The 12,737-nt window shown below is 35.3% G+C and overlaps 1 protein-coding gene across 1 annotated transcript; it reads right to left on the bottom strand.

The window, feature by feature from the left end:
* Positions 1-5,597: 5,597 nt before the first annotated feature.
* Positions 5,598-9,470, bottom strand: LOC121418466 (transmembrane protein 223-like). Its single transcript, XM_041612363.1, has 3 exons — positions 9,383-9,470; positions 7,689-8,317; positions 5,598-7,192 (listed from the first exon to the last, which is right to left on the bottom strand). The coding sequence occupies exons 2-3, from the start codon at positions 8,230-8,232 to the stop codon at positions 6,900-6,902; spliced, it is 837 nt and encodes a 278-aa protein (XP_041468297.1). The 5' UTR covers positions 8,233-8,317; positions 9,383-9,470; the 3' UTR covers positions 5,598-6,899.
* Positions 9,471-12,737: the final 3,267 nt, after the last annotated feature.

Raw genomic sequence — 12,737 nt, 5'->3', positions numbered from 1 at the left:
GGTCGTGTGTTCGAATCCCACCGCGGTCTAGCGTCCTTTGGCAAGGCGTTAATCCACACTTTGCCACTCTCGACCCAGGTGCTAAATGGGTACCCGATAGGATGCGAAAGATATTGTATGTTTGATTTTGCCAGCGCCATAATGAGGCTGCGATGAATGCAAGGAATGCTCCCCAGGGAGTGGAAATTGTGCACTTTCGTGCGGGATTGAAATGAATCCAATGACCGGGGTAATAATATGCTGTAACGTGCTTTGAGCCATTCTGGGAAAAGCGCTTTATAAAAATTGGGTATTATTATTATTCAATGAAAAGAATGAAGGATAGGAAATATGTTATCCTCGTATGTTATATATGAATTTTACCTTTGATATTAAATTGTTTTATGTGAGATTGATTTGATAAAGAAAGAGGAAAAACACACAAAATATAGAGTGGAGATGAGGGGTGGGGGGGCTGACACACATACAGACAGATGGATAGGCATACAGAGAGAGAGAGAGAGAGAGGGGATGAGAGACAAACAGACGAGAGTGAAAGATATTTAGTATGAAATGATAGATACAAAAAAAATTGCAAATGGAAATGTGAAAGACGATCAGAATTTCACATTGATGGTCAGAATTTCACATTTGTAGATGAAACAAATCAACACCTCACTTGGCTAAAGAAGCCAAAACTGGGAAACCTCAAAGTTCATTATGAAGTGGAGTTATGATTGATGAATTGAACACACATATCATGTACTTGAGCGTTGGCAAGATCAACCCCTTAAATAATCATAATCGTTGCCCGTGGCAACATTCAGCTTAGCATAACACTTGTACTCTGAGATGATTACAAACGCATCCAACTATTGTACATATCCCTGATTTATATAACAAGCATTTCTTCAACAGAGGTAGCTGACATAATTCCATGCGATTTCAGTGCATATGCAATTTTACTACAAAATTTTACTGCAAAACTACAAAATTAAACTTTGAATTAATGTCTTCTTTTTAGAGATCTATGTTTAGATGAGGACATGTATTGAAATTTGCTTTGTTAAAATGTTTTGCACATGAAAGTTGGTCTGAGAGCTCATGTGAATACGTAACAGCAAATGCATCGTTATCACAGTTTTGCCTATAATAAACTTGATGTTTTACTGAAGCTAGACTTATAAGTGTTTTCTTTTAATTTTGGTGTACTGATCAGTTATCAAAAAGCACCCAAGGGACTAAGTTTTCGCTTTCCAAAACTAAATGATGGTTAGCAATTAGAATGATGCTATCATACATGCTATATAGCATGGACTTTTATAGCCAGAGCACCTGTCTATAAAAAAACACATAAGGGTCATATGGTCTAGTGGTCAGAGCATTGGACTCCTGATTTTGAGTTCAAAACCCTGCTCAAGCCATTATCTCCATTTTCATAGAAAAGACCCAAGAGTAATTTCCGTCTCTTTTGAGGTCTGCCAATATGACTGACATACAACTTCTCCTCGGTAATGCTTTGTACCAGCCTGGCATTGATGTGGCGGAAAGATGTGCGACCAAGTTCCTTGCAATATTCCAGTGAAACAGTTCTGGTGGGTGTTTCATAAAGCTGTTCGTAAGTTAAGAGCGACTTTAAGAACGACTGGTGAACCTTTCTTGTGGTAATGGTATATTCAATGGCGATGGTTTAGCGCGTAAGAAAGGTTCACCAGTCGTTCTTAAAGTCGCTCTTATCTTACGAACAGCTTTATGAAACGGCCCCCGGGGCATGTCTTCACGAATATTCATTATGTGGGCTGATGATGTCACATCCCCACTTCCCTTTTTCTTATGTCATTACATGAAATCATAATTGTTTCATTTTTTCATAAATGTGTTATTATTATGTGTTATTATATATGAAATAAGTTGCAGCAAAAAATAACTAATGCACTTTAATCAGTTGTCAATCCAATTGTTTTAGTTCTTGGTAAGAAAATATTGAATGAACCTAATTACAAAAGAACAAGTGACATCATCAGCCTGCTTAATGAATATTCATGAAGACATTCTTAGAAATTTTTCACCAGAATAATGCAAATCTTTGAAATTCAATAACTTTGTGATTTGTTATCCGATTTTGATCAAATTTTCAGCATTTTGATCTGTGAATTTTACTCACTATTATTATTGAAATGTAAATATATTCAGCCCGGAGCATCCCTCTAAGTTAGTGATTTACGTCTTGATTTCCAGTGTTTGAGGCAATTCAGAAATGCCAGGTGAATGGAATACTTTTTAAACGTATGTTCTTAAAAAAATCTTACAGCTTGCCAGAGGATTGCCCAAAATAGCAATAAGTGATCAACAAGTTTATTCCACGTATTTCATGCAAGAAAGTTGTAACAGATGAGTGAACCCCCCCCCCCCCCTAATTTTCATGACTTTGCCTCAGGAAAAAAGCAACAAATTTGAATAGCTGCAGTACTGTAAGTCCCTTTGTTACTGATATATTTCTTTTGAATATATTACAAAATGTTACAGAGATTTAAACGAAAAAAGTGATTGACCAAAATATGAGATTGATTCATGTCATAGAGTATTAAAAATTACATTGAGTGGTGGATGGGGAAAAAGGGTCATTCAGGCTCCAATCAATCTGCATTTCAAATATGGTTTTATGTAGGTACACTCATATCCAACTTGCTTTCCTTTTGTCCAATCCACTCCTTTATTCTAATGAAATGATCAAACCATGTTTACAGAGTGATCAAGCTCATAAATGTATTGAAAATGGTTTCAAATTGCCTCTTTCTTGAAGTGGCAGTGTATGAATACTTTTGATATGAAGTGGTCCAAGCCTTTGAGCAAACATACATTGTATTTCTTGTTGCCATGCCGACTTTGTATATATCTTTCCCTCTCTCTGGTAAAAAAAAAATTGTTATGGCGTAATTTGATACCAGCTGTAAGCATGACAAACAAGAAAGGCTTCTGGTGAAGAGACAGTTGCCATGGTAACCACATAGCCAACAGGAACTTTTACTCTCCTTTGCTCTTCACTGACGAGATTAATCCAAATTTGAGACTAATTTGGTTGTCATGGAAACTGCAAGCATCAGTGCCATGTGAGATGTGTTTGTGTCTCTTCCTGCCTTATAAATATCTTTAGTGTGCATTGTGCATCATGTAAAGCCTCCATCTTGTATCTAGGGAACTTGATCCTTTATGGTTTTAGATTGCTTCTAACCGCCCCTCCTCTCCATGTATATTTGCTTTCTAAATTTAGAGGCTAGTTGTACTACTGATCAGATTTCAGCTACATGAACTATGAAAGTGCCCCCAACATGGTGATATAAAGTGAAACCTAACAGCATGCTAAAATGAAAAACCACCGAATGCAATCTTCATCAAAAGTATTTAACATAATTATATAGAGTCTTGAGATAGGTTGAAATGTAGGAGTCTTTTTCTTCGTATTTAGAATTGTACTGCGATATACTCTTGCTTTTTATTTTGATTCAAATTTGTTTATTCTTTAAGTACAATTAATGGTTTAGTTATGTATTTACATTTATACATTCATTTGTGTTTGTTTAATCATTAAAATGCATGGGTGCATTCATTCATCTGTCAATTCATTTAGTCATAGTCAGTCAGTCATTCATTCATCTATTCATTTAATCATTACAAAGCCATTCATTCATTTATCCATTCACTTTTGAATCATCCCAACTTCATTCATTTATTCTTTCATTCTTTCTTTCTTTCTTTCATTCATTCATTCATTCATTCTTTCATTCATTCATTCATTCATTCATTCATTCATTCATTCATTGAATCATTCAAAATCCATCCATTCATTTAATCATTACAAAACCATTCATTCATTCATCCATACATGCTGCATTCATTCCATTGTTGAAGGGAACAAGGGGTTCCAATACAAATGGGTAAATGACAATTCAACATGTCATTCATTCTTTTACTACCATTTTAGAGTAGGTGCAGCTATTTCATACCTTCCCTGTCAATATTTTACCATTTAATTTTGAAATATATGTCTATTACATTACTCAGGATCTTGCTGATGCGGTTTACGGTACACCATGTGGAGTGTTATAGAAACAGTGGATAGAAGAAGAGAAGAAATGGATAGGCGAGAAAGTGGAGATTTGAGAGTAGAGTATTCTTTTTTGAAAATAGTCCTGAAAAGGACTGTAAACCAGAAGGAATGTTGAGTGAGAACAGCTTGAGTAGTGGAGCTGATGAGGAGATGCTGGCTTGAGTCGGCGAGTAGAGATGATGAGTGGTAGAGAGACTGGACGTATCGGACAGGTTGACTGTCCGAGTTGTGTTCAATCCATGGACCTGGCCACGGAGGATTATCTATGACTGTGCTGTGACAATACTCAGCACCCCCAGTAACAATAGACTAATCCTCCGTGGATAGGTCCCTGGTTCAATCACAACTCATGAAATCAAGCACAAATGCCACTTCTGATTGGTTGTAGATCAAGTTGCGTTTTATATGAAATTCGTACTGCAATGGGCCCCTGAACTCTTTTATTGCAATGTTTCTTACATTTATAATATTGTGGTTATTTGCCCTCCCCTCTTATTTCCATCTTTTATTTCTTTTTCCCCTTTCTTATCTCTTCCTCTTGTCCTCTCTTTCTTATTCTCCTCTTTTCTTTTCTCTCTCTCTTGTTCCCCTCTGTCAATTCTTTTCTTTCTCTCTCCCCCACCACCTCTCTCTCCTTCCCTTTCTAAAAGTGTATATAATTTTCTACCCCTTTTCTATCTACCCTCTCTTCTATTGCACCTCTCGCTAATATCACACTCCATAACTCCCAGATCTGTAACAAAAAACCTTAAATCTTTGCCAATCTCTCATTCTGCTGGTTCGATCTTTAACTTAAGAGGTCAATAATGAAGGAAATCAGCACACATTGACTTTCATTTCAGGCATTTTTATAATATTAATCCATAACAATCATCAATCGTATGATTTGTTCTTGCATACTTAGAATGTGCATGATCCAGACATGATGGCTATTTCACATTGGCTGAATTTGAACACAGATGGCAGCATTCATATTACACAGCAGGGACAGTATCAGTTTATACAAGAAATTTTTTCCCCATTTTTTTTCAAACAATAAAAAAAATGAGTGTAAAGAATGTTGCTACACAGTAATCGATTATCCACAGAAATGTATAGATCTGAAAATTTTAATTCATTATCATAGAGTATACAAACAAGATGTATATTTTTCCATTTTGTTAAATTTCCCCAAACAAGGCCAAGTTGGCTCAGTCGGTAAAGTATCTGCCTGTTGAAACCAAAGGTCGTGGGTGCAAAGCCTGTCCCTCGGATAGGATGTTAATGGAGGCCCTGTGTAGAGGATAGTCACACCATTGCACTTTAAGAACCCACTGCACTATTTTGTGTAAGAGTAGGCAGAAATCCTGGTGTAGTGGTCCACCCGCACTCCCCCAATCAGTTATATCAGAAGAGACCTGCAGGTCGGTTATTCAGTTCGCTCTTCACCTCCCAACACAGGCGACGCCAAACAAACAAGGTACAAGGTACTTTTTGTTTTTGATTTACTTTGTTAGTTTTTTTTCCTTCAGTGTTCTATGAATGTATTCTACTACATGATTCATTTAAGAAAAATGAAACTCAAATTGCTTAGGAGATGAAATAAGCAGGACTTCATATAATTTCATGAAAACTTTGTATTGGATATTGGTGTGGACCAACTTATGAAAATATTATATATTTCTTTTTCCAGACAAAGTGCAAGTTCAAAATGGTCCATGCAGTCATTATTCATTGTCAATGTTCATGATTCTGGTACCGAAAGATGCACAAGGAAATTACCTACATTATCTGGCCCACAAGGTAGCGTATGATTAAATTTTGATAGTTTCAATGGTGGCAATCAATTTAATTTTTCTTGATTGATTTTTATTAAATTGGACACAGTCATGACCATGATATGTATGAAAATCATGAAATTTGATCCATAAGATCTACAATTTTGCAAATCTGTCAAAATCACTACTTACTTTGTGAAACTGTCCAAAATACATCAAAGGTTAATTGCAAAACAAAGAAGTGTATTATGAAGAACTTTTCAAAATGTGATAATTTCTTTTAATAGGTATCACTTTACATCAGGTCGATTCAATGGATGAAATATACAAGTCCTCATGATACATGCCACTGGTTTATTGAAATAAAGAGCCCAATGTTTTGTCACCCCAGGACAAAAATGATCAATTTCATAACATTTCTCTCATGTCATTTAACACAGAATTGTGTCTAGTTACAGCTGACAATTCAGAACCTTCTGCACCTTCCTATACTGTCTTCAAAATTCACTAAGCTTATGACATTCTAGTCCGAAAAACAATGTGACCAGTATGGATTAAAAAGCCTATGGACATCTTGGATAGTGAATACTGTCCATTCAAGATCTAGGAATCTCCAGTGCCATCCCTTGTGATTAATTCATTGTAAAACCTTCCTTCTTTGTCCATGATGTAGAATAGCTGGTGACCCTTGAACCTGATGGACATCCCGAGGTTGGTCAGTTCTACTAAACCTTGGTCATCGCTTCAGAACATCCCATGTATACCTAAACTGTAATCAAACAACCTTACATTATAAAACTTTCATTTCTTGTCAAGGATGTAGAATAGCCATTGATCTTTGACCTTGATGGACAACCGTAAGGCTGATCAGCTCATCAAAACCTTGGTCATCACTTCAGAACATTCTGTGCATAGAAGTAGTACCTACACTATAATGAAACAACCTTGCATTGTAAAACTTTCCTTACTTGTCTAGGATGTTGAATAACTGGTGACCTTTGACTCTGATAGATAAAATCAAGTCTATTCAGTTCATCCGAACCTTGGTCATCGCTTCAAAACATCCTGTGCATACCTACACTGTAATCAAACAACCTTGCATTGTAAAACTTTCCTTCCTTGTCCAGGATGTAGAATAGCCTGTGACCTTTGACCTTGATGGGCAGTTGGGTACGGATCCCATCTCTAGAATGTTCACAGGAGATGTTGTTGATTGATGTAGTGAATCTCCAGGGTAAGCCAAAGAGACCGTAGGTCTGGATCGTGGCACTCTCACCACCCTTCCTGAGGACAATGCGGTATATCGATCTCCGAGAGTACACAAAGGATGCTATGAAAATAATAGATCCTGTGGGAAGAAAACAAAGAGAGAGGGTTATGAAGATAGCAGAGGTGTTCAGCAAAGAAGGTAGAGGGAAAATGAAGAAGAGAGAGACAAGGCAAAAAGAGGAGCTGCAGAAAGAAAGAAAAATTCACTATTTACGAAAGATGACCATTATGATTTTGTCTCACCACATAACTTTTATGTTCTATGATCTTAGCAATCCCCTATGACCAAATGAGAAAATTAAAACTTTTAATGATCATTCAATGATATATATGTATATATACATTCAAAATATATTGCCTTTTCATTTTCTGACATCTAAATATCAATCTTTGTTTCTTTAAATCAAGAGATGGACAAGATCATCAAAAGAAACAATTACTATTTTCAACTGGTTAAAAACAAGAAAAGTTTGATTTGTGAATCATTGTCCATTCTGTATTGGTGTGTCACAAATAATAATAGCTAAATGGCACTTTATTGAATGTAAGTTTCAATTACATGCAGTCATAGTTACCTGCACAGATGCTGAGTGCTGTGATAGTATACCGCCATAATCCTGAGCTTAGTTGCACCCTTATCCCTGACCATGACTTCCAGTTCTTCACTTCAGTTGGTGGACCTTCCTCTCCATACTTGACCTTCATGTATGTATCAGTGTCCTTCATGGTCAGGAAGGCTGTGTGAGTCAGGTAACCCCAGAAGAACACCTGTGCACATGCAAACACTCCCAGGATCCTAAAGAAAGTGGTCTTGTCACTTTTGTAGAGCAGTACGTCCCTCGTAACCTCCGTCTTGGAGTACTGACTGAATGTCCTCAAGCATGGAAGAAACTTTATATTCCTATGGACACCATCTTGAATTCCTTGACATCTGTGACTCCTCACAGCTAGCCTGCCACACCAGATGTTTGGGATACTCTCAACGGGCACTTTGATGGTTTTGGTGTGGAAGAAATTCTGGGGCGACCATGTTAAACCGTGCTTCCATATATGACAGGTCCAGGTCTTTGCTGCTGGTGTGTTGTTAAGTTGTCTTGTTAAAAGAGCTGCAGAAAACATTGTCTCGGACTCTCATTCAGTCTTATGCATGGGAATCGATGTAGTCACCTGATGATCTGGGCGAGCTGCATTCAGAATCTGTAGACTGTATTGGATAGCAGGGAAAACACATAGGTATAGTGATTACAATTTTTTATGCACTTTGACAATTTTTTCATTCTTATAATGGCCAAGACTTGTCCCATTTCTTTCAAACTTTTCACCATTCTTAATTCATTTTTTTTTTCTACTCACCAAGTTACACAAATTTTGTTACATATTATAATACCTTTATACCGCATCTACTGGAAAAATTTCCAAGTCTATTTTGTTGTCTTCCTTAGTTGGATAAATTTGAAAAACCGATACTGTGCTAAACTGTGCTCTGCCAATCTTCCTTTAATTATTTTTCTTCTTTTTTTTGTAATTCATGTTTTAGTGATCCTTTTCATTCATAGTAAGCATAACAAAACATTGATGATATAACAGACCACATTATAAGATTAAAATGATGTTGGCATATAAAATGACATGTCTAACAGTAACAACATCTATTTGCTTACAACAAAACACAAAATGATCAGGCGCTTGGCCTACAAAAAAAAACATAACGAAACAGCCTTCTGCTTTTTTTTCCTCTTTATTATGGTATTCAAAATGATAACCCACTTGCCAACATGCTTTCTATTTTGAGTTATAGTATGTTCAACAGTTTCAAATGATCAAATTAAAAGAAAGTTACAAAAGCGGGAGATAGAGAGTAGTCTGTCCTCTAGTCTAACTCTGTCTTACTTAGTCTAAGTTTTGTTTTGTTTCTTCCTTAAAAAATCCTATATTTATTGCTCCTCCTACCTCAATAACAGATTGAGTATTAATGTAAGTAAAATTACAAGTAAGTCGGACTCGTGACCTACTAACTAACTAGTACGGTCTAGGAATAACTGTTAGCGTTTACTTCAAGACGTTACACTTACAAGTTTTAGATCCTAATCACTAACACAAAATTACGTGCGAGGGACTGAAGTGATCACACTGAGACAGGCCGAGTGAGCGTGGGTGCTTAAAAACTTCCAAAGAGAAAGCCATAAATTAAGCTTTTATTTCACAATATCTCTTAATGCCAGGGAATCTTCCAAAAAATCAAGTGATTACTATACATGAATTTACTTACAAATTCGAGTTAGACACTTTTGCTCAATCCGACGACAATGCACGGCCACGGATGCGTCGGGTTCAATGCAAGAACTCAAAGTTAATTCGGATACATACGGATTCGTAGTTGACGGCCGCGACACCTCACGAAATGTTGGACTCCGGCCGGCATTTCTACGATTCGCAATTTTACAAAACGATAAAAACTTTTTATTGTTTATCGAATAAATTTTTGGTTATTTATATAATTTATTGCTAGATCAATAACATAAAGAATCTTTTGGGTAATTACATGCAGTTTGCCTTAAACTTAGATGAACGCTTAAAAAAGGGCGGCCAACATATTTTTCGCTGGGGGGGGGCAGGGGCAAAGCAAAAAATCAAAGAGGGCATTCGGGTACAAACAGATATTTTTGGCACTAAGTAATGATTCTGCCTGAAGTAGCAATGTGCTTCGTGTTAATATACATGTAAGTTGAACAAAACTTTTTTGATGTGATTTCTGATGCCTGTTTAAAAATAAAATGTACTATTCAATTCAATTTTTCAATTCAATTTTATTTATTTCACTTCCATCAAACAAAAACAAATTGTATACCATATATATAAAAAATAATCATTTGTATCCATTGCAAAGAAACAAAAATAATAATACATATGTTGTGAAGAAAAAAAACTTACATGATTTGGGCAACACATTGGAGGTTTTAAATAAGTATACTATTTTTCAATAGAAATTAAATTAAGATGGAAATGGAGGGACCCACTAAAAAGCAATGCTTGTACAATGTGGGCCCCTCAAAAATAGATAACAAAACCATTAACGGAGTACAAATACAGACATATGTAATCAAATGAGAAAAAAAATAAATGAGAGAGAAATACTCACAAAATATAAAATACGAAGATATCAAAAAATATAGTTTGTATAGGAAATATATCCACCCTTCCCACCCCCCCCCCAAAAAAAAAAAGAGAAAGGGGAGAATGCCCTGAGAAGATGGATGGGTGCTGCTAAACGTAGGTAGAACACATGCCATCGTGGACTCAAGCAAACTGGATTCAATGTGTATAAAAGGAGAAAAAAAATATATAAAATGACCTGGAAAGAATAAAATGCGCGAAAAATGTGATTGATGCCGTAAATAAATAAGCGGTAGGAAGGCGGATAAGCGGACAGGAAAGAGAAAAAAAGATGAGAGGATAGACACAAATAATATATGAGGTTAAAAACCGAGCACAATTGGGAAGGACTTGTGTCAGATTTTTTTTTCAATTAAAAAAAAGGGATGATTTATGTTTTAATTATAGTCTTTATAGTGAAAATGATGACTAACCTCTTGACAGAGATGATGAATAAGATTTAATTTGAGGATACATTATAAGATTTTAATAGAGATAATTTGAATTTAGTCTTAAAAGAGTTCAAAGATTTTGCAGTTCTTATATCATTATGAAGTGAGTTCCATAACTTCGGTCCCTCATATATAAATGTGTTCTGAGCCAGCAAAGTTCTTAGAAGTGGTAAATGGAATTCACCCAATCGCCTTGTTGGATAGTTATGAATGGATTGATTTTTTGGAAACATTGAATGAAATACATTTGGGAGGTTGTTATTGTTATAATTGTACATAAACTGACCGAGATTGAACAAATACAAGTCTTTAATTTTCAATGTTTTATGTTCCAAAAATAATGGGTCAGTATGAGACAAATATGCTTTGTGACATATGACACGAAGAGACTTCTTTTGTAATAGGAGTAATTTGTCTAAGAGTGTTTGATGTGTGTTGCCCCACGCTAAAATTCCATAATTTAAATACGGTAATATAAGGGATGAATATAATGTAAGCAGGGACGATAATGGTAAACAAAATTTAAGCTTGTTAATTATACCAATGTTGCGTGAAATAGTTTTACATATGTTATCTATGTGGAATTTCCATGAGAGCTTATTATCGACTGTTATTCCAAGAAACTTAATATGGGATACTTTTTCCAAGGGAGTTCCATCCAAAATAATATCAACAGGAAGTGTATTAATAGAGTTGCTAAACAACATATATTTTTTTTTTGTAAATTTATTGACAATTTATTTGCTCTTATCCATTGGGTGACTTTTTTTAGTTCAGAGTTGATTGTATTAGCAAGGTGAAGAGGATTTTTATGTGAAAAAAATAAGTTAGAGTCGTCCGCAAAGAGAATGAAAGAAAGAACATCTGATGATCTACAAAAATCATTAATATAAACTATAAACAAAATCTTTAATTTTCAATATTTTATGTTCCAAAAATAATGGGTCAGTATGAGACAAATATGCTTTGTGACATATGACACGAAGAGACTTCTTTTGTAATAGGAGTAATTTGTCTAAGAGTGTCCTGCAAGAGAGCATTGGGAACGAGCAGTATCTGAAAACTGCAAGTTCTGTAATTCCCTGTGAGGTATATTCTGCAGATAATTTTTATTAAAAAGTATATTTCGTTCCCCTTGAAGTGATTTTGTTTGTTGAATATAATGTATTAACCTTTTTGACCTTTTTTATCATTGAAGAGAACGTGATAGGCAGGCCGTAAAAATACTTCCAAATTCATTTTACCATACTGCCGCTAACTTCGCAGCTATTTCTTTGTTAATTTCATTTTCTGAGGGGGTAGTCCTAACTAAAGACTAAAGTTCATCTTAACTTCATTCTTACAAAGATAAGGCCTACATAAATATGGCATGCGCGATGCGCGAGCTCAATTTTTTGTTTGTTTTTTTTTTTTTAGATATTTCATTATTTAAACATAAAAAGTGAATATTCTGAGTAGTTGGTTTGAACAAGAATTACAAGATGTCTATTTTTGCATGAAACGCGAAGTCCGAAATAAAATTATTAATTAGTGATCATGAGTGACATATGATTAGGATACATATCTCACCAATTAAAATATTCGAGTGCGAAGCGCAGGCTTTAAACTTTTGACATTCCTACCTGATAACTTCGACATTCTAAGCACTTTTTGTATCATAAACATGAAGTATATCTTATTATTGAATCAAGCAAGCGCAGCCAAAAATGTTTGATGAAAACTGAATATTCTAAGCTTTTTGTGTATGTGTGTACTCATGATCTGGGTGTTAAGTCTAATCACAAGTTGAAAAATTCGTGCATTTCGACTTGAAAACGGGATATTTAATCCCGTCATATCCACTTGAACATATTATTATCTCACTCAACAGGAAAGCGGAAGAAATTTCCATTTTAACATAATGACCTGAAAATCTTTTATAAACACATCCCCTTGTTTCATTTACCATTCTTCCTTTATTGTTTTTTTTTCTTGCATTTCCGGTTTTTGTTTTGCTTCGCCAATAGGGGAGGGGGAAGC

The sequence above is a fragment of the Lytechinus variegatus genome, chromosome 7 (assembly GCF_018143015.1).
Source record: "Lytechinus variegatus isolate NC3 chromosome 7, Lvar_3.0, whole genome shotgun sequence".
In the NCBI taxonomy this organism is placed as follows: Eukaryota; Metazoa; Echinodermata; class Echinoidea; order Temnopleuroida; family Toxopneustidae; genus Lytechinus; species Lytechinus variegatus.
The sequence above is the reverse complement of the archived record's forward strand: the minus strand, read 5'-3'. Positions and strand labels throughout refer to the sequence as shown.